This window comes from Orcinus orca, chromosome 16, assembly GCF_937001465.1.
Source record: "Orcinus orca chromosome 16, mOrcOrc1.1, whole genome shotgun sequence".
In the NCBI taxonomy this organism is placed as follows: domain Eukaryota; kingdom Metazoa; phylum Chordata; class Mammalia; order Artiodactyla; family Delphinidae; genus Orcinus; species Orcinus orca.
In genome coordinates, this window is record NC_064574.1 from 36834895 (window position 1) to 36854548 (window position 19654).

Sequence of the window (19654 nt, forward strand, 5' to 3'; positions counted from 1 at the left end):
GGTTGTGACTCCAGAGACTGGGCGGGGCGGGGACAACCACCTCTACAGACCCTGCTGTTTTGCTGACAAGAAAAAAAAAGGGGGGTGTGGGGGGAGAATTAGAAACACAAAGAACCTCCTGGGGCGGGGATGGGGGCTGGGCCTAGACTGCACGTGCAGGTGCCACCGGGGCTGCTGAGCCGGGGACATCTCTGGCAGACAGACCTGGGGCAGCAGAGGCCTGCACCCACAAATTTGCTTTTGAGTTAAAAAGTAACCATGGAGCCGCCATGGATTAAAATCCCGAGCGTTAGTAGGGTTTTTTTAGTGTTAGAATGCGAGATTTAGTGTTATTTGAATCTTGGATTTAATGTTATTTTTATTTCAAAGGGAATATCGGGAGGGTCCCCACAGTGTTTCTCAGGGGTGGGGCCTCCCAGAGTCCTTATCTGGTCTTGTCACCGGAGAAGAGCAGAGCCGCAGGTCCCGGCTCCGCGTCCTGCCAGCTGCGTGGCACCGCACCCCCGGGGGCGCGGGATCAGTCTCGGGAACTGGGACTTTCCGCAGAGAGGCGGCCCCTGCTTTGTCCCTGGACTCTTTCTCTCATTTGCGACCTAGAGTACAGAATAACCTCCGCTCCCGCCCCCAGCCCCAGATTGGAAAACAAAAACAAACACAACTCTAACCCTAACCTCACAGGCCTGGGCCTCCAGCAGCCCGGGGCGCCCCGAGGGGGTAGAAGACTCGTGCGTGGGAGGAGGAGAGTGTTTCGGTCCCACTTCTCCACCAGGTCAGAAGCCTCACTTAGCGATCAGGGACCCTAGCAGAAGGCCCCAGTGAGTCAGTCCACCCTGTCACCGTCCTGTCCCCGGGCCGGGACCCGCCCGGTTCCCAGGCCGCCAGCCCCGCAGGCAGAGCCGTTTCCCTCTGAGGGCGCGCCCTCTGAGCCTCTTCGGGCACCTCAGCCTCGATCTCCTCTCGGCAGAGTCTCAAAATCTTGCCCACGTCTCAGAGTGGTCCAAGGACCGCGCGCCGCGAGGATGCCCGAGCGCTCCTGGCCCTGCGGCGCAGCATCCTCCCGACTTCTGCCCTGGAAGCTGGATCTCTGGGGCCCATCGGGGGCATTTCCCTCCGATGCGGATGCCACCCTGGCGGGTTAGAAAGGAAAAGAGAAAAGAAGAGACGGGAAGCCTCTGCAACCTGGCCTCTTCCTCCTCCTCTATGTAACACCCCACCCCGCTCAAGCCCCCCCGGCTTTCCTCTGGGCGGGGTAGGGACCCGAGAGGCGCGAGGCAGGCAGAGCGCCTGGGTTTCACCGCCCACCCTCCCCGCCCCAGCGTGGGGTTTGCCAACGCTTCCCGGCCTTGGAAGCTCCAAAGAAAGTCGCGGGGAGCCAGAGAACACTCTCTGCCAGGAACTTACTTCCTCCCTTTCTAGTCCTAATTCCCCTCGACACCAGAACACAAAAGAGCCCGGAGCTTCTGTCCAGCAGCCAAGGCCCGAACTCGCCCAACTCCAGCAACCTCGGAATTGATCCTTCTTACCCGGCTTTGGAGCCGGCTTGGACCACACCTCTGCAAGGTTCCTCTTTCACCTCCACACCGGGAGCAGCTTCGCGAACGTGCGGTGAAGTCCAACCCGGGTGCCTGGCGCCGACGTCTTTCCCTTGCTGAGGTCGCCGCGAACTCGGCGTTCGGGCCGCTGGGCGCACCGCCGCAACGCGCATCTCTTGTCTCTCGGGCAGAAGCAGACAGGTCTGGAGTCCGCAGCCCCAGCCCCGCCAAGCTCCAGACCTCGAGCAACCGGGCCCATGTGCCTCGGTGTCACCCAAAGGTAACGCCGAGGGCCGCAATCCGTGAGTCTAGATCTGTGCAGGCTTCTTGCGCGTTGGGATAGAAAGCTTTAGTAATGGAAATCCTCAGTGGTTTTTTGTTTGTTTGTTTGTTTTGGTTTTTCGATTTTGCTTTTTTTTTTCCCCTAGAAAGAATTGCTCAGATCACTTCCTAACTAAGGTCACCCATAGAAGCGGGGCATGCAGTCCTGGAAGGATCCTGTAGGAAAGGCATGTTGAAGACCAGAGAGGTGAAACCATTCCTCCCAGAAGTTTTTGTTAGTGGAGTAATAAAGCTAACACATTGCTTCCTAGATTCCCATGCCAGTCGTCTTTCCAACACACTGAAGACTCTTTCCTCTTTCCCTTTCTTGGTTACCAGAGCAAGCGTCTTGCAATGGTTTCAAATAAACAGCCATAGACACATCCCAAACTTACAACATCACAACACCCCAGGGCAACTCCGGGGCTCCAGGTCTGCACCAGCAAAGCTTCCTTCCAAGCTCAGCTGACTGGCCGCCCCACTCTCACCCTCCCCACCCCATAGCAATTAATATAAATTTCCCTTAGTTCCAACACATCTTCAGGTGAATATGCAGAAATAGAGAACTTAAAGAGTAGGTAACTGGGAATAAGGAACCCCTGTGATACACGATAAAAGAAATTTTAAAGAAGTGCATTATCTCAGAACGCAGATAGCAAACTGCTGTAAATGAGCCACAGCTTGTCTAACCTTAAGCCTACTGGGATAACTGTTAGTATTTCTTGGAGAAAAAAAACTTCTTAAAGGACTTTTTAAAATTCTCAGTTGACTCTTGTCTTTTACAGAAAAGTCCCGGGTCCCCCCTGTGTTAAGATTTTCCTCACTGCCAGGAAAGCCAAGAGGACTGATTGTACTCAGTAGCCTAAAATTTTACACATTGAAGCTAGTGGTAGCTATCATAAACTGTTTTAAAAACAGTTAACTAATTACTGGCTCAAGAGATGAAAATAATTCCTGTGCTCTTGAACCTTTCAGGAATGATCACCTGGCCTCACCATCTGCTTATTCAGGTAGTTTTTTTAGAGAGACTTTGTCCCCTGCATTCCCTCCTATGTGAAGGCATTTATCCTAAATGAGTTCATAAAAGGACATTTTCTAAGAACTTAGCATGAAGATACATTTCCAATGAAAGGGCTATTATTCTGGTGCCTTGTCTTCTCCACTGGTTACCCTCATTGCAGAAATAGCTTGGTTTCTTTAAACTAGCTGCAGGAGAGACCAATGACAGGAAGGATGAGGGAAATTTCATCAAGGTCATGCAAGCTTAGTGCATCAGAGGGCTAAACTTAATTTTCTGATTCTTTCCACATATTCTAGGGTTTGCCAATATATGCACAAAATATTTTTATGTGTACTTATTTTTCAGTTCCTATCCCAAAAGGATTTCAAAGGTTTTCAAAGGCAGTGATTAAATTAAATGAAATAATTGTCCAGTGATTAAGTTCAGCACGGAAAATGTTTTGGTAACTAGTAATTTGGGCGTAAGGGCTGTGTGCATCTTGTCCAGTTCAGTTATCCCTCCTTCCTTTATCCATGTGTGCTTCCTTATCTGTGTGTGTGTGTGTGTGTGTGTGTGTGTGTGCTGGGTCAGGGGAGAGCATTAGTGGTGGTGGGAACAGCAGCACCAGAGTACATTTTTACATTTCACTGTAAAGTGGATTGAAACATCAACAAGCCAAATTTCAGCTGCAACAAAGCTTAGCTTTCCACTTTTGATTCTACAGGTACAAGTCAGTTGCTTGTGCAACCAAGTATAAAGAGATACACCTAATAAGTTGAATATTTAATTTTATTTAGAATGTTTTGCATATGCCATTCTTTTGCATATACCATATATGGGTAAATTACCAAATAAAGAAGTTAAATAAAGGTTATGTATAAGACACTGTGGATTTGGGAGTCTAATTTCTTCTTTATTGCAAATTGATAAATATGGAGCAATGAAGAATTACATCTTTGCACTGACTCTCCTACTTAATATATTTTTCTTCCATCTGCATTGCCCTTCTTTATCCTTTACCTTAGATCAATTTGTCCACTTCTTTAAGATCTCCTTCTCCAAAAGGCCTCCTTGGTCAATTCCACCCCACCCCGGGGTGGCTATCTTACTTTTTCTTTCCTTAAACATCTGTGCACACATTGTGCCAGGCAACCATACATCTTCATGATTCTTCTCATTTTCTTTCATCCAAACTAAAAGTTCTATACATACAGTGGGTCTTTTCTTCCACATCCATGAAACAGTAACCACTCAATGACATGCATGAGATTCATAAAGACTAATTCAATAAGTAAATACCAGAATTGAAGAGAATCCTTTGAAGGACTTAGAGGATTGAGAAGAGATTCAAAAGCCAGTGCACTTGGGTGACATTTGTATTGACTGCCAGCAGCATTGATGAAAATTGACACAGCTATCATCCACATGAGTGTACATGTTTATGGCATTTTTTCTCCTACTTTCTCTCCCACTTAAGAAATGAAGAATAGAATGGATCCTGGAAAACTTTGTTACTATGATTTAATGGTACATTTTTCTCCTTTATTATCTCTTTAGTAATTTTAAAGAACTGAAGTTTTTTTAAGGATGATTAGAAAGTATTTAATTAATGTTCGTGAAAGTTGTAGGTATAATGACCTGACTCCTATTGCAATGTAAGAATCATTACAGATAGACAAATAAGTTAATGGGTGTTTGTAAAGCTATGTTTAAGATTAAATACCCAAAGGGATTTTAAATTAATTATGCTTTGAAGATGATTCTCTGAAGAAAAGGAGTTAAAATTGCTTCCTTTTTTTTTCTTTTGACTCATTCAATTGCTGGTCAACAAGGAGATCATTTATGTCAGGTATGGAAAGAAACCATTTTCCAAAGGAACCACTATTTGATTTGTAAATCAACTACAACAACTTAAGATTCATGACCAATGCTATGTCCCATCTAATATTTTATTATTAAAGCAGCTAATCATCAATTAATTCAGTTGCTTTTTTAACAACTTATAATTTAAGATATCTGCAATAATGTGTCACAAGAGAAAGTGTCCTAACTGTTACAGATATCTCTTCTACTTTATAATGGTATTTGTTTATCTTTGGGTTTCCAGATTACCAAACATAGTGCAAGTAGTGGGTACTCAGTTAATGCTTATGGTCTAAATTAATTTGTCTTTTTTTTTTTAATGCTTTTATAATCATTGGCTCACTTGGCCTAACCAGATATCCCCTGAGCTATTATCCCAGTTTCTTAGGTGAGGAACACTAAAATCTGTACAAGGTCATAAAAAATAAATAGTGACTCCTGGACTGAAATCCATTCATTTCTTTCCTCATTTACTAAAGGGAGAGAGGGAAAGAGAATATATAAATGTTCCATTACCTATATCTCATTGCTTTCTAATTTTTACAGTGCTACAGGAAAATAAGTGTTTACTAACAATTGCTAACATGACAAATCATTAGGCATATATAATTTTTACAAATTCCACTGTCAACTGATAATAATTGCCTTTGTATCAATCACAATTTTGCCTCAGTGCTTCTATATATATTCAGTTATATAAAGTTATTGAGAAATGTTTGGATGAAATATCAAAATACAGAGATAAAAATAAAGATGTAAAAATATAGTATTGATTTAAACATTACTTCATAATTTGAACTGCTATTAATCTCATTATTGATATAGGAACAGGTTTGAAAAAATAATTGTATAAACACTTTGTGGCAAGCATAATGTCAGAATATTATTATACTTAAAACAGCACTCTATACATTTCAGGAATGTGAGCTAGAGATCTTAGGTGTTAGCTTGTTATTTGGTCACTGAATAAAGATTTTTTAATGGAAATCAACGTATGGTATATTTTAGAGTCAAAGTATTATATAAGGAAAAATGAAAATGATCCCTATGAAGTTAAATAATGTGATTTTTCTATTTTAATTTTACTGACCATGTGACATTGAGGAAGGTCATTTAATTTCTCTGAGCCTCAATTTTGAGGTATGTACAACCACAATAAGGTATATCTTCCCTTGCCTACCTTCTAAGGTTGTAGGGAGGATCAAATTTGACAATGAACATGAAAATACTTTGCAATTTGCCCCTTATTATGACATTATATTGTTGATTTTTCATATAATGAAATCACCACTAAGAAGTAAAATATTTGGACATCACTACAATTGATTAGGACAGTATGCCTATTGCTGAAAGTGCTGTATTCTGATTTATGGAGCAAAATATTTAAAAATCAAGCAAGCTACTAAAAAGTGTAAATATAGGAATTAGCCCCGTAGTATTTGTTTTTTCTGTCCCACTAGATGCTGTAGAGTATTATATGTGTGCATGTGTGTGTGTGTGTGTGTGTATATAACTAGGACTGTCCTAAAAGATGCTACATAACCCTCACAAACTTTGGGTTCACTTACATTCCTCTTAGCAGAGTAGTCACAATATAATGAGCGAGGGTAGGTGACCACAGAGTTCAAAGTCCTCGTGCAATCAGAGAACAGAACTCACAAAAAACAAGCCCAAATAGACATACTGCATTGACTAACGGCCTCACTTGATGAGGCATCAGTTTAACTTTAAACCCTGAGCTCGTGAGAGCAGGGGAGAGAAGGCGATGTCTCCAAATGCAGGAAGCTGTTGCCATAGCATTTTCCTTCCCTATTCCCGCCTACGCCTCCTCCCTCAAAGCAGCAACAATTTGTGCTCCACCGTTTTCCTTCAGGAGCTAGAAGCATTTTCAGAAGCCAGGACTCCAGTGGTGTGATGTCTTCACCACCTAATCACTGTACTGGTAGGGATATTGAATAAGTCGGAGGGTGCTATTAAGTTTCTCAGGATAGAATCATCTTTGCGGATGCAATTGCAGCGCAGGAAACAGACTCAGGGAGAATTTTAGCCTTCCCAAATTTCATTGGAGCTCTGCACAAGCCCAGCCACAATCACTCCAGCAATACAACCGAATCATTTCAGCACTCGCAGCCGTGGACAGCTCCCTCGCCACGCGGTCCTTTCCTCTGCAGTGAGCACATTAGCGTTCACCCTGCCCGGGTCGGTGCGGTACTCCATCCACACCAAGTCCGCCAGTGCGTACGGAACGCGTGCTCCCTCCCTCCTCCCTCTCGGTGCCCCCGCCCCTCGCTCACTCAGGCTCACTCCAGCGGCGACTTTGAGGGATTCCCTCTCGGGCGGCCTCTGCAGCAGCACCACTGGCCTTATTCGCTGCTCCGCGAGGATGGATCTCCGAGGAAGAGCCGTTCTCGGCATGAATAGACTTCTAGTTCTTCTGATGCTCTTCCGTGAGTAGCGTTTCGGCAACCGCCAGAGCAGGGTGCACTCTTTGCAGAGAATAGAACTGGCACAGTAAAGCCATTAGCTTAAGGTCAAAACGTGGCCCTAATGTTTGGCGGGTTTGTTCTTTTTTGGGGGGAGGAGGGGAGGACCTTCCCATCAGTGGCAGGGAATTCCCCAGAGAGCCACACTTGTACGCCAATCCCAGACACGATGCTGCACAGGCCTGCTTCGTGGGCTCAGAGCACTGGCGAGAAAGCTTTGGTTTAAAAGCCTAAGATGAAGAAAAAGGCCAGTCGGATTACAAATTAATAAGGCTTTAAATGTTTTTTAATTTTATTTTTATTATAAATTAACAGCAACGAAGTCGAATTTGTTGGCGCTAGGTCAGCGAAACGGCTCTCAGAGCGCCCTGCAGCCGGCAAGGAACTTGGGCAGCCCAAAGCCCGCAGACCTCCTTGTCTCTCCACCCCTGTGCCCGAGACGCGTGGGCTCGCTGAGCCCCTAACCGATAGGATTTTTTGTTTGTTTTCTGCAGATACAATGGCTCGAATCATGGCAGAACAAGAAGTGGAGAATCTCTCAGGCCTCTCCACTAACCCTGAAAAAGATATATTTGTGGTGCGGGAAAATGGGACGACGTGTCTCATGGCAGAGTTTGCAGCCAAATTTATTGTCCCTTATGATGTGTGGGCCAGCAATTATGTAGATGTAAGGCACTTTTTCCCTCGCAGCTTGCTCCTAGGGCTCCAGGGACGAAGGGCACCTTCCCTCAAGACCCTGTGAAGACCTGGGTCACCCGCCTTCCCCCCTACACCCTGCAGGCTGCTCCCAAATGCTGCATGGGGGTTCCGGCTTGTAATGCCTTCTGCTCGCCCCGCCTGCTTTGAAAGTAAATCCCTCTCTCTGCTTCCTTAACGGCCGGGTCTGCACGCAAAGCATCTAACCGCATGTTCCTGGACCTGGGAGTGCGCGCGCAAAGGAGTGCCCAGGCGTGCGACCCGGAGTTTGGACGCGCTGCCCTTTACAGCCCCCACTGGGGCTCGCGCGCTGAGGGGGTGCGGGGCGTCTGTGTTCCCAGCTAATCACGGAACAGGCTGATATCTCACTGACCCGGGGAGCTGAGGTGAAGGGCCACTGTGGCCACAACGAGTCGGAGCTGCAGGTGTTCTGGGTGGATCGCGCGTACGCGCTCAAAATGCTGTTTGTAAAGGTAAGTGCTAGTGGGGCTCTCAGAGGGGTTGCAGACTCCGGGTGGGTGTGGGTAGGGGCCGCCCCTCCGTTTCCCCACCCAGATCTGCTCGGGCGGTTAACGCGCGCCTGCCCCGCTCGGCAGGAAAGTCACAACACATCCAAGGGACCCGAGGCGACGTGGAGGCTGAGCAAGGTCCAGTTTGTCTATGACTCCTCGGAGAAGACCCATTTTAAAGACGCGGTCAGTGGTGAGTAGAGACCAGCAGGGCTGGGAAAGGAGCCCGGGCAAGCGCAGACACTGCAGGGATCTCAGGCTTGGAGGCCGAATTCCTCAGGGTCAGGGCCTTGCGCTCCCAGACCAAGGTAGCCCTGGACTTGCTCTCCAAGGTGGAGGAAGCAAGCGGGAGCGCCGGTGGGTCCTCTGGCCTTTAGGCCCTGTAGATGCGCAAGAAAACCAGGGCCTGAGGCCCAGCCTGTCACCCATCACCTGATCCTGGATGAGATGTCTCTTGAGGGACTGTCTTCCTGTGGCTGCTTCAGGATGGCTTTCTTATTATTTGTCCTTTAAAGAAGCACGGAGAAGGACAAAGCTGTATTTTTATTTTCTTCTGCACCCTGGTTTTTATTCTTATGCGCTAAAACTTCAAGGGGGACAGTATGACTTTCATTCTGGGTCAGAATCTGATGGCCTTCAGATCTTTTGGCGCATTGCTCAGGCCTCACCGCAACCTTCAGTCATCCACTGCGGCCACCCCAGAGTGGACTCTAAACCATCCTTATTTATTAGCTTTTCATGCCCATCACTACAACAACTACCCAGATCCTCCAAAAATATTGTGGCAAGGGATCTCTAGGCTCCAAATAACAATGCTGGGATCTGCAGGCACCATCAAAGACCACATTTAAATTTATGTATTTTTTTATTTTGTAAATTATCTGATCTACTCATAATGAAGCCTTTCATCACCTGGGCACCTGAGTTGGGAAAAGATTTTTACTGAACATGTATAAGAATACATATGTCATCTTTTCCGTTTCACCCCTTTTCATCGCAGTAAAAAGGGCAATTTTGTCTCTTCATCAAAATTCATATTCAAACGTTTCACACAGTTAAATTAGACCAAAAAAAGGAAAAAAAAAAAAAAACCCTTAATCCAGAAAAGGAGGAAAAGGGGTGAGGCAGGCTTCCAAAGAATATGTATGCGTACAAGGGCATCTGCTCAGAGTACTAGCAGCAGCCATGCTTTGCTGAGGAAGATATTTTATTTTCTGCAGGCCAGTGCGAGGTGTAGGATACCAAGTCACTGTTCATTGTGGATCTTTGGAATCTCTGTTGTGAGGTCTTATATAGTAAAAAGGGTTGGGGTTTTAGGTATCACTTTATTCTTCCAAAAGGAAATTCCAAATTAATATTTAAGAAATCCATGCTCATGAAAGAATGGGTGCATTCACATTTGCATAGCCCCAGCCGGGCAAGGCAACAGGGCATGTCAGCAGAGGATCAGAGGGGGGGTCTGGGCTAAGAGGCAAAGGTCAACTATCTGGATCACCATAATGAGAGTTCTGCCAGCCCTATAGGGGCCTAACCATTGCTCTGGGCCTTCCCTGCAGCCGGGAAGCACACAGCCAACTCGCATCATCTATCTGCCTTGGTCACCCCAGCTGGAAAGTCCTATGAATGTCAAGCTCAGCAGACCATTTCACTAGCCTCCAGTGATCCGCAGAAGACAGTCACCATGATCCTGTCTGCGGTCCACATCCAGCCCTTTGACATCATCTCTGATTTTGTCTTCAGTGAAGGTAGGTCGGTGGGGAGGCAGAAGGAGAGGGAGAGGAAGGAAGCAAAGGCTGACCTCAAGATGGATGTGGAAGGCAACCTGCCAGGGTACCAGGCTGTTACCACGTGGACTTTCTCTAGGATATCATGGCACTGCCTCCCTCTATAATATTTTTCAAAGACTAAAGGCAACAAACTGAATTGTATCAACTACAATGACTTTCTCTTTCATCTTCCCTCTCTCTCTTCCTCCTTCACTTCCTTCTTTTCCTCTCTCTTTCTCTCCCTTCTTTTTCTCTGTTTTCTTCCTTCCTCCCTCCCTTCCTTTTTTCCCTTATTTTTTCATCTTTCCTTTCCTCCCCTCCTTTGCCAAAAAAGGAAAGTGGATAGGGAGAAAGATAAGAAAGTCAGCTGAAAAAAATATATAATTTTGATGCAAGTTTCCCAAGGAAAAGGCAGCTAAAAATCCCAAGCATCTATTGAGAGAGCCATGGATTGGAGAAGGGCCTTTGCTTATGTGGGCCTCAGTTTCACCATGGTCTCTAGACACTTCCAGCCCTAGGTTCTACCACTGTGAGTCTAAGTTTTTGTGTGACCAGAATGCAATAGGGGTGTGTGTGTGTGTGTGTGTGTGTGTGTGTGTGTGTGTGTGTGTGTACAGGTTACAGAGAGAGACTCATGGAGACCTGCCTCTGTACAGCTCTCACCTTTGTGTGGAGGGACACCCATGAGGTTCCAAGGAGGCAAGGCCCCTGATCTGCTCCCTCTGGGGCATGCAAGAAGGCTTCTTCGCAGTCTATGCAAGCCCTGGAAGGGGGTCAGGCAGGATCCAGCTGGAGCAGGTTCAGGGCGTCCATATCTTCCTGGTTCTCTGCATCCCAGAAGAAGGGCAGGAGAGAAGCTCACATTCTGCAATTTGTCCAAATCTAGCAACAATTTACTCTGGGCAAGTGGAGTAAGTGAATTCTCCCATTCATTTTTTTTCTCTCTCTCTCTGTTGTCTGGAGGAGGTTGTTAAAGGCAGTTTGATATTCTCATTTATTCCTTGTGGTTAAGAAATGGGGAGAGATTCTGACTGCTTTATTGATGCCTACCTTTGGGCTGGCAGTCCCCAGGTGAATACAACCATTCGAATGTGTAGGATATTAGGGAATGCCCACCTGGGTCACACACAAATCATTAAATCAGTCCCAAGGAGTCCAGCTTTCATTAAATGCCCCGCCCATTCAAAGTATACGGAATAGAATCCCTCCCCCCATGATTTATTCAGAAGGCATTAAGGAATTCCTAAGTTAAACTGTCCTAAAGAGAAAGGCCTCCTTCTTATTCATCTTTATATTTTTAGCAACAAGTACAGTGCTTGGCACATTGCAGATGCCCTGTTAACTTTGGCTGAATTGATATTCCGAAGCTGTGGGCTCAATTAATAGAGACTTGCAAATGCTTCAAAGCCAGGCAAATCAGAATTTAATACATTTAGTACAGCAGTGCCATGCCTACCTGTTATGGCTCTTACCTGTATGGGCTATTCCATCTTAATGTGTTTTCTACAAAATTGAAACTAAACTAAACGCCAAGATCTTAATACTAAAAACTACTGTGGATTATGAAAGTATTTATAAAATGTAAGTGTCTTTCTTAAACTGAAAATATTAAATGTAATTAAAAGTAAGTGGACTTATGATTATGGATGGCCCAGAATTCATTTTGAAAATATTGGATCACATACTTCTGAGTTTGTATAGGTACTTTCAGTAGTCTCTAGTTACTCTTTGTGTTTCTCTGGTCAATGGTTTTTAGACACTTCTTCATTTCTTGGTACTACTGGTGCTATAATTGCTGCTTTTACTAGTTCCTTATCACAATCTCACCCTAACCCTCTCTGGGTTATTTCTAAGTTGCTGCTTACAGTCATTTATGAATGGAGAAATCAGATCTCATAGATGTCAGAATTGTGTACAAAATAAGAGTAAATCAGTACTGAATAAGGACCAGAGCTGTTTTCCTAAAAATCAGTGATATTCTTGGCATAGATTTAATGACGTTTTTGTATAAAAAGCAGTTCTTATCCACTTCCAGGGCTTAAATAGATAGATTTAGACAGTTTGTAAGCATGTATAACTTCCTAAATGCAGATATATTAAGCACAAGCAAATTGCACTTGTCTCACCCAGGCTTTTCTGGGGAATAATTAGGGTGTTGCCTCCTGTATGGTGCCCTGGGGCTCAAGCCTTGACACTCCTGGGAGGAGGCAAGCCTTATTCAGGATCTCTCACTGAATCAATGTGCCTTTGTGTGGCAGGGCTCCTTTTGTTCCTGGTTCCTCCTGTCTGTGCCTCTCAGCACCTGTCCCCAGTGTGTTTCTTAAGAGATCATTTTATTTGATTTGGTGGAATCTGAACTCTTCCTTTTGGAGTGCCTTTTCGGAACCTGGCACTTGGACCCCACTCCCCAGAATAGAAGGAGGCTCTGATGTGTTGCTAATGCCTGTGTGGGTGAGTGAAGCCTGCCTGCGTGGCGGTGGGGAGGGCACCTGGTCATATGTCTGACGCCCACTGCAGGACTGTGTGCATGCATTCTGTCGTGTGCAAGCAGGACATGCAGCATAAGGGCTTCCAATGAAGAGCCTATTCCCTGTGTAAGGGGGTCATGCCTGGCAGTCTGCAGTCTCCCACCTGCCTCCTTCATAGATTCTGAGAAAAGCAAGGAAGGGTCAGTGAAATGAGTTAGTGGACACTCATAGAGGCTGAGAGCAGCCCAGATGGGGATGACATCTTTATCACACAAATCCCTTTAGACCGTTGAGATTGGCTACTATGCTGATCCCCAATGAAAGTAGCTCAGAGGCTCCAGATCACTGAGCACAGCTCTGGTGATCTTGCTAACATGCCACGTCAAGTCTGGTTCCGTAGTTCTGGGGGCGGGGCCCAAGAGACTCCATTCCTAGCAAGCTCCTTGCTGATACTGCTGGCCATGGCAAACTGTCGGTAGGGGGATTTGAGGGATTTTGAGCTGATCAAGGAATATGATATGACCATGAGAGGCAGAAACACACAAGCTTCATTGGGTGGCACTTGGGCAGGTTGTGTAAGGAAAGCCCCTCACAGCATGGGACCGTCCAGAAGAAGGCTTACAGCACCCTGGGGACCACTATCCCAAAGGAAAGGAGGATAAGGGATGTCCTGGCAGGGAGAGGGGTGTCAGGAGGGGGCTATGGATCTAGGTGATGTCACTTAGCAGCACGGGGAGGAGTCTTTGGGTCAGAGAGCTCGGGGGGCAGCAGAAGCTTAGGGCCTTATCTATCCTATCAGTGGGTAACAGCTGTTGGGTGAGATTTGTATGCAAAGCAGACAGGCCCTAAATGGCTAAATGTGTCTGTTTGGGCTTTTTTTTTTTTTAAATAATTGGATGTGGGTCTCAGCCTGCAGTGAAAATATAAACCACCGAGGGGCCAATCCACGGAGGCCAGCTTATTTCTATAACAGGTACACTTGGTGTGGCAACTCTCAGCCTGCAGTTCAAGGCAGCCCATGTGTCTCAGCTGGTGTTGGGTAACTTGTCCTTCCACAATTCATTCCTGGTAGTGAGTCCCTTTGAGGCCCCAGGAGAACTCTGACTGTGCTAGCATGGAGGATGCATCACTGGGAGGGAACAGATCAGCCTGAGTATTTTAATGGCTTGAATTAAAGGCGACTCTCACGCATAAAGACAGAAGAAACGTAATAGAACACGAAGGTGCCTCTGTGCCCCTTTGTTAAACACTCAGGTTTAATGGGCATTTAAGTCGCCACATATAGACTGGGCCCGTCTTAATTCTCAAGGGGGGAAACAAACAAATAAAGAGACCTGTGAAGAAGGTACTGAGATCCCTGTTTACAGTGGAGAAACTGAGGCTTAGGGGTAAAGTTACTGGCCAAGACTGCGCTCCTTGTGGCTGCCAGGGCTGGGACAGGAACCTGTCTTTGGGTATCAGATCCTGTGCTCTTAGCCTCTCCAAGCCTTAGCTGCTGCAGCTGAGCAACTGTACCAGACATGTGAATGCGGGGGGCCATCTTCAGAAAGGTTGTCGGGTGCTCTGAATTCATGAGCTTATCATTGTTTCTAACAGTGTGTTTGGGAGATACCACCTGATCTGTATTTTACCCAGATCTATAGACAAATGACTGTGCTTTAGTGGAAATGAATGTACATCACCCCCAACTGAGCGCCCCAAGACTGGCTGCCATGCTGCAAACCAGGGCATGGTGTGCCGATGCTGATCCAGAGTGCTGTGTGCACCTGTGGTTTGTGTGGCACCTCTCAGCGAAGAAACATGCCACCTGAGCAGGTGCTCCTTCTCAGAGCCTCCTGGGGAAGCATCCAGAGGGAGACAATCCTGTTATTAACACCACAGAGAACTGTGTCGAGGGCTGGAACACAGAGGCCTAGCGCGGGGCCACATAGCCAGCCAGTCGTAGCGTTCTGTGTTCTTGCTACTGCTCTGGAGCCTAGTGTTTTAGGTTGGGTTCCCCAAGAAGCACATCCTCTATAAGTATGTAAGGGCAAGTAATTTATTTAGGTGGTTCTAGAAGGCACTGCTAGTGGAGTGGGGAAGTGAGGTGGGAAGGAAAGGAAGCTAGTACAGGTGCATAAGTGAGCAGGTTACCACTGTGGGCACTGGGGCTCACACTGCTGGAACTTCTGGGAAAGAGTATGGTACCCACCTGAGTTACCCTCCAACTCCCATCTGCCACTGATGGCTGCTGGGGTGGGGAAGGGGGGCGTTGACTCTCCAGGTTGTCTAACCTGCCTTGTAGTCAAAGCCTATTGGAATGGGTGGGAATGGTGTATACCAAGGTCATAGGACCCTGTTGGTGTCTGTACACCTGTACACCCAGTACTGGGATATAGGAACTTTCCCTGCCCTGGTGGAGCTTACAGGCTAGTGGGAAAGAGTTTATACAGCTCTTCCTTGTGCACAGGGATGTTTCTGGCACACACTGGCATCAATCAGTAATTGTTTTCTTATTTACTGTTGTGCTTACATCTTGGTGAGAGTATCTGCTTGTCTCCAGCCAAAGATCTCCAAAGCTCACTCATCTTAACATCTTCTCAGTACACAAAATACATTTTGCTGAGGTTACAGGAGTCCCGAGCCAGTCCAGAGAAGATATGGAAAGAGGGGCAAACCCCTCCCTCCAGTTGCCCTATCAGACAGCAGAGGGAAGCACGGCCAGCAAAAGGCTTGCCCACCTTCTCCAACAAGAAAAGTCTGTGGCGCTAGCAGAGCTGGAGAAAGCAATCAGCTTGCCTCCTGGTCCGTGGCCCATCTCAATGCTGTTCATCTGGAGCTGCTTTTCATTAAGAGATTTTACAGTTTGTTTGCCTCAGGGAGTAAATACAACTTTAAAATGCTGTGGTCATCAAACAAAACAAAATAAAACACACGTCTAGAAAACAGAACCTAAGATGATTCAGGATTGAATTGGGCACACCAGGTTTATGGTTGAGGGGACTTGAACTGGCAGCTGGCAGTTACACAATTTTGTCTGATCTGTCTTCATCTGGTTCTTTGCAATGACTGGGATGGTTGTTGCTTTTTCCAGTCATGGGCCATCCACCCTGGGCCTCTGTTTTGTGTTCTCTAGAACTGTAAGTCCAGCCAGGGCAGAGGTGTGAGGGACCCCAAGACCTGTGGAGATGAACAGGGAGTCAGGGATCTCTGAGCACCCAAAGCCAGACTCTGAGCTGGGCTCAAGGGATGCTCTTCTCCCAGACAGAGATCGAGGCCAACTGTCCTTGTTCTATAATCTGTGGGCTGTATAATCAGTTCATTGCACAGGATCATAATCCTGGAGTGCATTGTGTTTGTGTATAGAATTCAAGGGGTCTGTACATTTCAATAGGAAACATCTACATCTTTATTTTCTTTAATTTCTAATTAATGTTTAACATTTCCTTCAATTATAAAGGTAACAACCCACAGTAGTATTAATCATACCTATGACTTTGTCACCAATATAAATTATAGTCTTGTTCTTCCCACATGTTTGTGCAGATCTTGCAAAGTAACAGTTATGCTTCTCCCTACTTTGCAATCACAGCCAGTATACCTGTGTACTAATAAATATATATATAACTGTCCCTCATATTATTTTAAAATATTTTAATATATGAACTTCAGTGTAGTTTGTTTTCTTTGTAATCTTATGTGTTTTATTTTTATGCAATCATAAGTATTCTGAGAAGGGGTATAGTTTCATCACACTGACACTAAAAAGATTATAACCTCTGCTTTAGTGGGTCATGACCAGCACTGTTTTAAATGAAAGAGAATAGTACAGAGGATAAATTATTAGCGGCACAAAGTAAGGAAAACCATTGTTTTATAACACTTTGATTTTAGTTATGTATGTATACGTATGTTCTGGGTTGTAATGTAAAATATTGTTTTTCCTGGGGCGTCAAAGGCAGAGTTTGAAGACAGTGGCTTAAGCCTGAGAGGGGAAGGCGTGGCTTTTTTTTATGGGTTCACAATCTCTCACCTAAAACCCTTGGGGCTAGATGTTTTTCAGAATTCAGAATAATTTTGGACTTTAGGAAGATAATACAGTGCATTGTCCATATATTATATAAGACCCAGAAGACTCAGGGAAGCTCCTGTAATCAAACAGATTAATGAATCTGTTTCCTGTAGTGAAACACATGAATCTTCACGCTAAGGAGGAGAAATGAGAATCAGAGCAGCCAGCTTTTGCTGCCACATGAATGATACAAAGTACTTGTGGTTTTTAGAGCTTTGTGGATTTTGGAATGGTGGGTAAGGGAAAGAGAACTCAGGAATTCCCCTTTCTTTGACCACTTAATGAATGGGGATGGGTGGGGAAGGGGATTCAGTATTTTTCATGATAATTTTTGGCATCCCCTTATTTTCCCATAATTACTTTTGACTTCTCGTCCATAGTTTAATACTCCCTTTATATTCTTCTCCGCTGATGTGTTTAATTCAGGTTTTCTCCTAAGGCAACAAAACAATTTTTAAAGAAATAAACTCCACAATGGGAGAGGCCACAACAGTGAGAGGCCCACGTACCACAAAATTAAAAAAAAAAAAAGAAATAAACTATAATAATATTGTGACCATAATTTTTTTGCCAAAATACACCATGCTTTTCTCCTCTATCTTCTTTAAAGGATGGTGTATTAGATGATTTTCCCCATAACTATACCAATTTTATTATCCATTTAAAGCTAATACTTTTGGCACCACAATTCTGATACCAGTTCTGATGTGTGTGGTGTAAATCCATCAAACTCTACACTTCCTTTTTTAAATGGTGGTATAATTTACAGATATCAAAATGCACAAATCTGAAGTGTTAACTCAGGATGTTTTTACCTATACTTGCAGTCACATAACCCTCACCTAAATCAACATTCAGAACATTTCCATCACACCTGAAGTCCTCTTGTGTCCTGTTCTGCAAGACACACTGTTCCCTACTTCTCTGACTTCAATCACCATAGACTTAGTTTTGCCTGCCCTTGAACTTCATGTAAATGGAGTCATACAACATGTACTCTTCTGTGTCTGACAGTTTTCACTCAACATAATATTTCTGAGATGCATCCATTTTGTTACGTGGAGCCATAGTTCATTCCTTTGTATTGTTGATTAATAGTCCATTGTATGAATATACCCCAGTTTATTTATCCATTCTACTCTGATGGACATTTTGGTTGTTTCTGGTTTTAAGCTATTATGAATAAAGCTCCTATGAACATTTATGTTCAAGTCTTTTTGTGTCCATATGTTTTCATTGTTCTTGGGTAAATTCCTAGGAGTGGAATGCTGGGTTATAAGGTAGGTGTATGTTTATCCTTACCTTACTACAAAGTGATTGTACCATTTCCCACCAATGGTGGACAAGAGCTCCAATTGCTCTGTATCATTGACAACACCTGGTAATTTCAGATTTTCTAAAAGGTGTATTTTGTCTGCGATTCTATGTACATTATAGACGAGTAAAAAGTTTAAAAAATTAAATAAACAATAAAAATTATGGTGGTTGTGCCTAATGCCCAAACTCTGAAAATTTGCATAAATCATTTGGAAGCTTTATTGACATTGGCTTGGAATCCAATAATCTGAATATTGCCCTATTTAACTGATGTATTTTTATTTTACACTATGCAGAAATTTTAAGGAATTGGGCCTTAAGTTTGGTTGGGAAGTATTTTTTCTGAAAAAGAAAATATCTCTGAAGTTTCCTTGAGAAATCTTCTCACCTCTATCTGCCTTTTAGTTTTCTTGAGCAGACTTATGATTCAGAATATTTTGGCAGGAGCTCATTGCTTTTCTTCTTCTTTCCCATTTCAGAGCATAAATGCCCAGTGGATGAGCGGGAACAGTTGGAGGAAACCTTGCCCCTGATATTGGGGCTCATCTTGGGCCTCGTCATTGTGGTAACGCTGGTGATTTACCATCTCCACCACAAAATGACTGCCAACCAGGTCCAGATCCCTAGGGACCGATCCCAATATAAGCACATGGGCTAGAAACTATTAGGCAGACAGACCCCAGCCCCCCTCCACTGGCTGGATCAGGAGTGGAAGGAAGGGGTCAGCCAGCTTTTACACTCATCGTGGCTTGGCTTTGACTCTCCAAGCAGCAACTCATAAAACTCGGAAAGGTATCTGACTCTGAAGTTTAGGGATCGAAACCACACTTCGTTTGGAAAGACACCCCTTAAGGTTCAAGAAGAATATTGGAGGCTTTGCTCCCTTGAACACAGATGGCTTACCCTATACCGTTGTCAACGTACACAAAATACAGCCTCATGCTCCCTGCAGCAAGACCCCTGAAAGTGACCCATGCTTCTGGCTGGCGTTCTGCATGTCTAGTGATTGTCTTGGGAATGTTTCACTGCTACCTGCACCCAGTGAATTCACAGCACAAGAACCTGTTTAATGTAACTATGCAGAGTTGTTTGGACTTCATAGTGTGTCAGGTCCAAGTAAGGGGACCTGAAGAATCAATCCATGTGAGTTTGTTTTTCAAAATGAATTAAAACACACTACTGTCTAACATTTGAATGCTTTCTTGAAACAAGAAAACAGACTAAAATGGTTTCTGGGGCACCCAGAGGAGAGAGGGGAATGATGAAGACGGGATTTCATTTCTGCAAGAGGAAAAGCAAAGAAAGAGCAAGGAAACAATGGGGGAGGGGGAGGGAGTTGGCTTTTCCAGGTGAAAACACGTGGATTTATTTTGGCAAATATAAGTAGCTTTAATAATGGCGCCTCTTGAACGATTGGTCTAATGTAGCTTCTGGTGCTTCTTGGTCTTAGTCTGGCATTTCACTTTGGATTAAAAAGCTGGACTGAACATAGTAGCTTAGGTTGGGTTTTATTTGTGATAAAATGTAATTTACTGAAATTCCCTAGAGAAATGTACATAGTTTGGATTTCACTCGCTTTCTACATAATCATTTTTCAGAAGATCTGAGCAGGGGTAGGGGGAATCCTTTTCTTTGGTGTTAGGGTGGG

The 19654-nt window shown here is 44.7% G+C and overlaps 1 protein-coding gene across 1 annotated transcript; it reads left to right on the forward strand.

The window, feature by feature from the left end:
* Positions 1 to 1339: 1339 nt before the first annotated feature.
* Positions 1340 to 19193, forward strand: LAMP5 (lysosomal associated membrane protein family member 5). Its single transcript, XM_049699226.1, has 7 exons — positions 1340 to 1812; positions 6838 to 7163; positions 7694 to 7866; positions 8237 to 8368; positions 8492 to 8597; positions 9961 to 10149; positions 18486 to 19193. The coding sequence occupies exons 1-7, from the start codon at positions 1790 to 1792 to the stop codon at positions 18662 to 18664; spliced, it is 1128 nt and encodes a 375-aa protein (XP_049555183.1). The 5' UTR covers positions 1340 to 1789; the 3' UTR covers positions 18665 to 19193.
* The last annotated feature ends 461 nt before the right edge of the window (positions 19194 to 19654 follow it).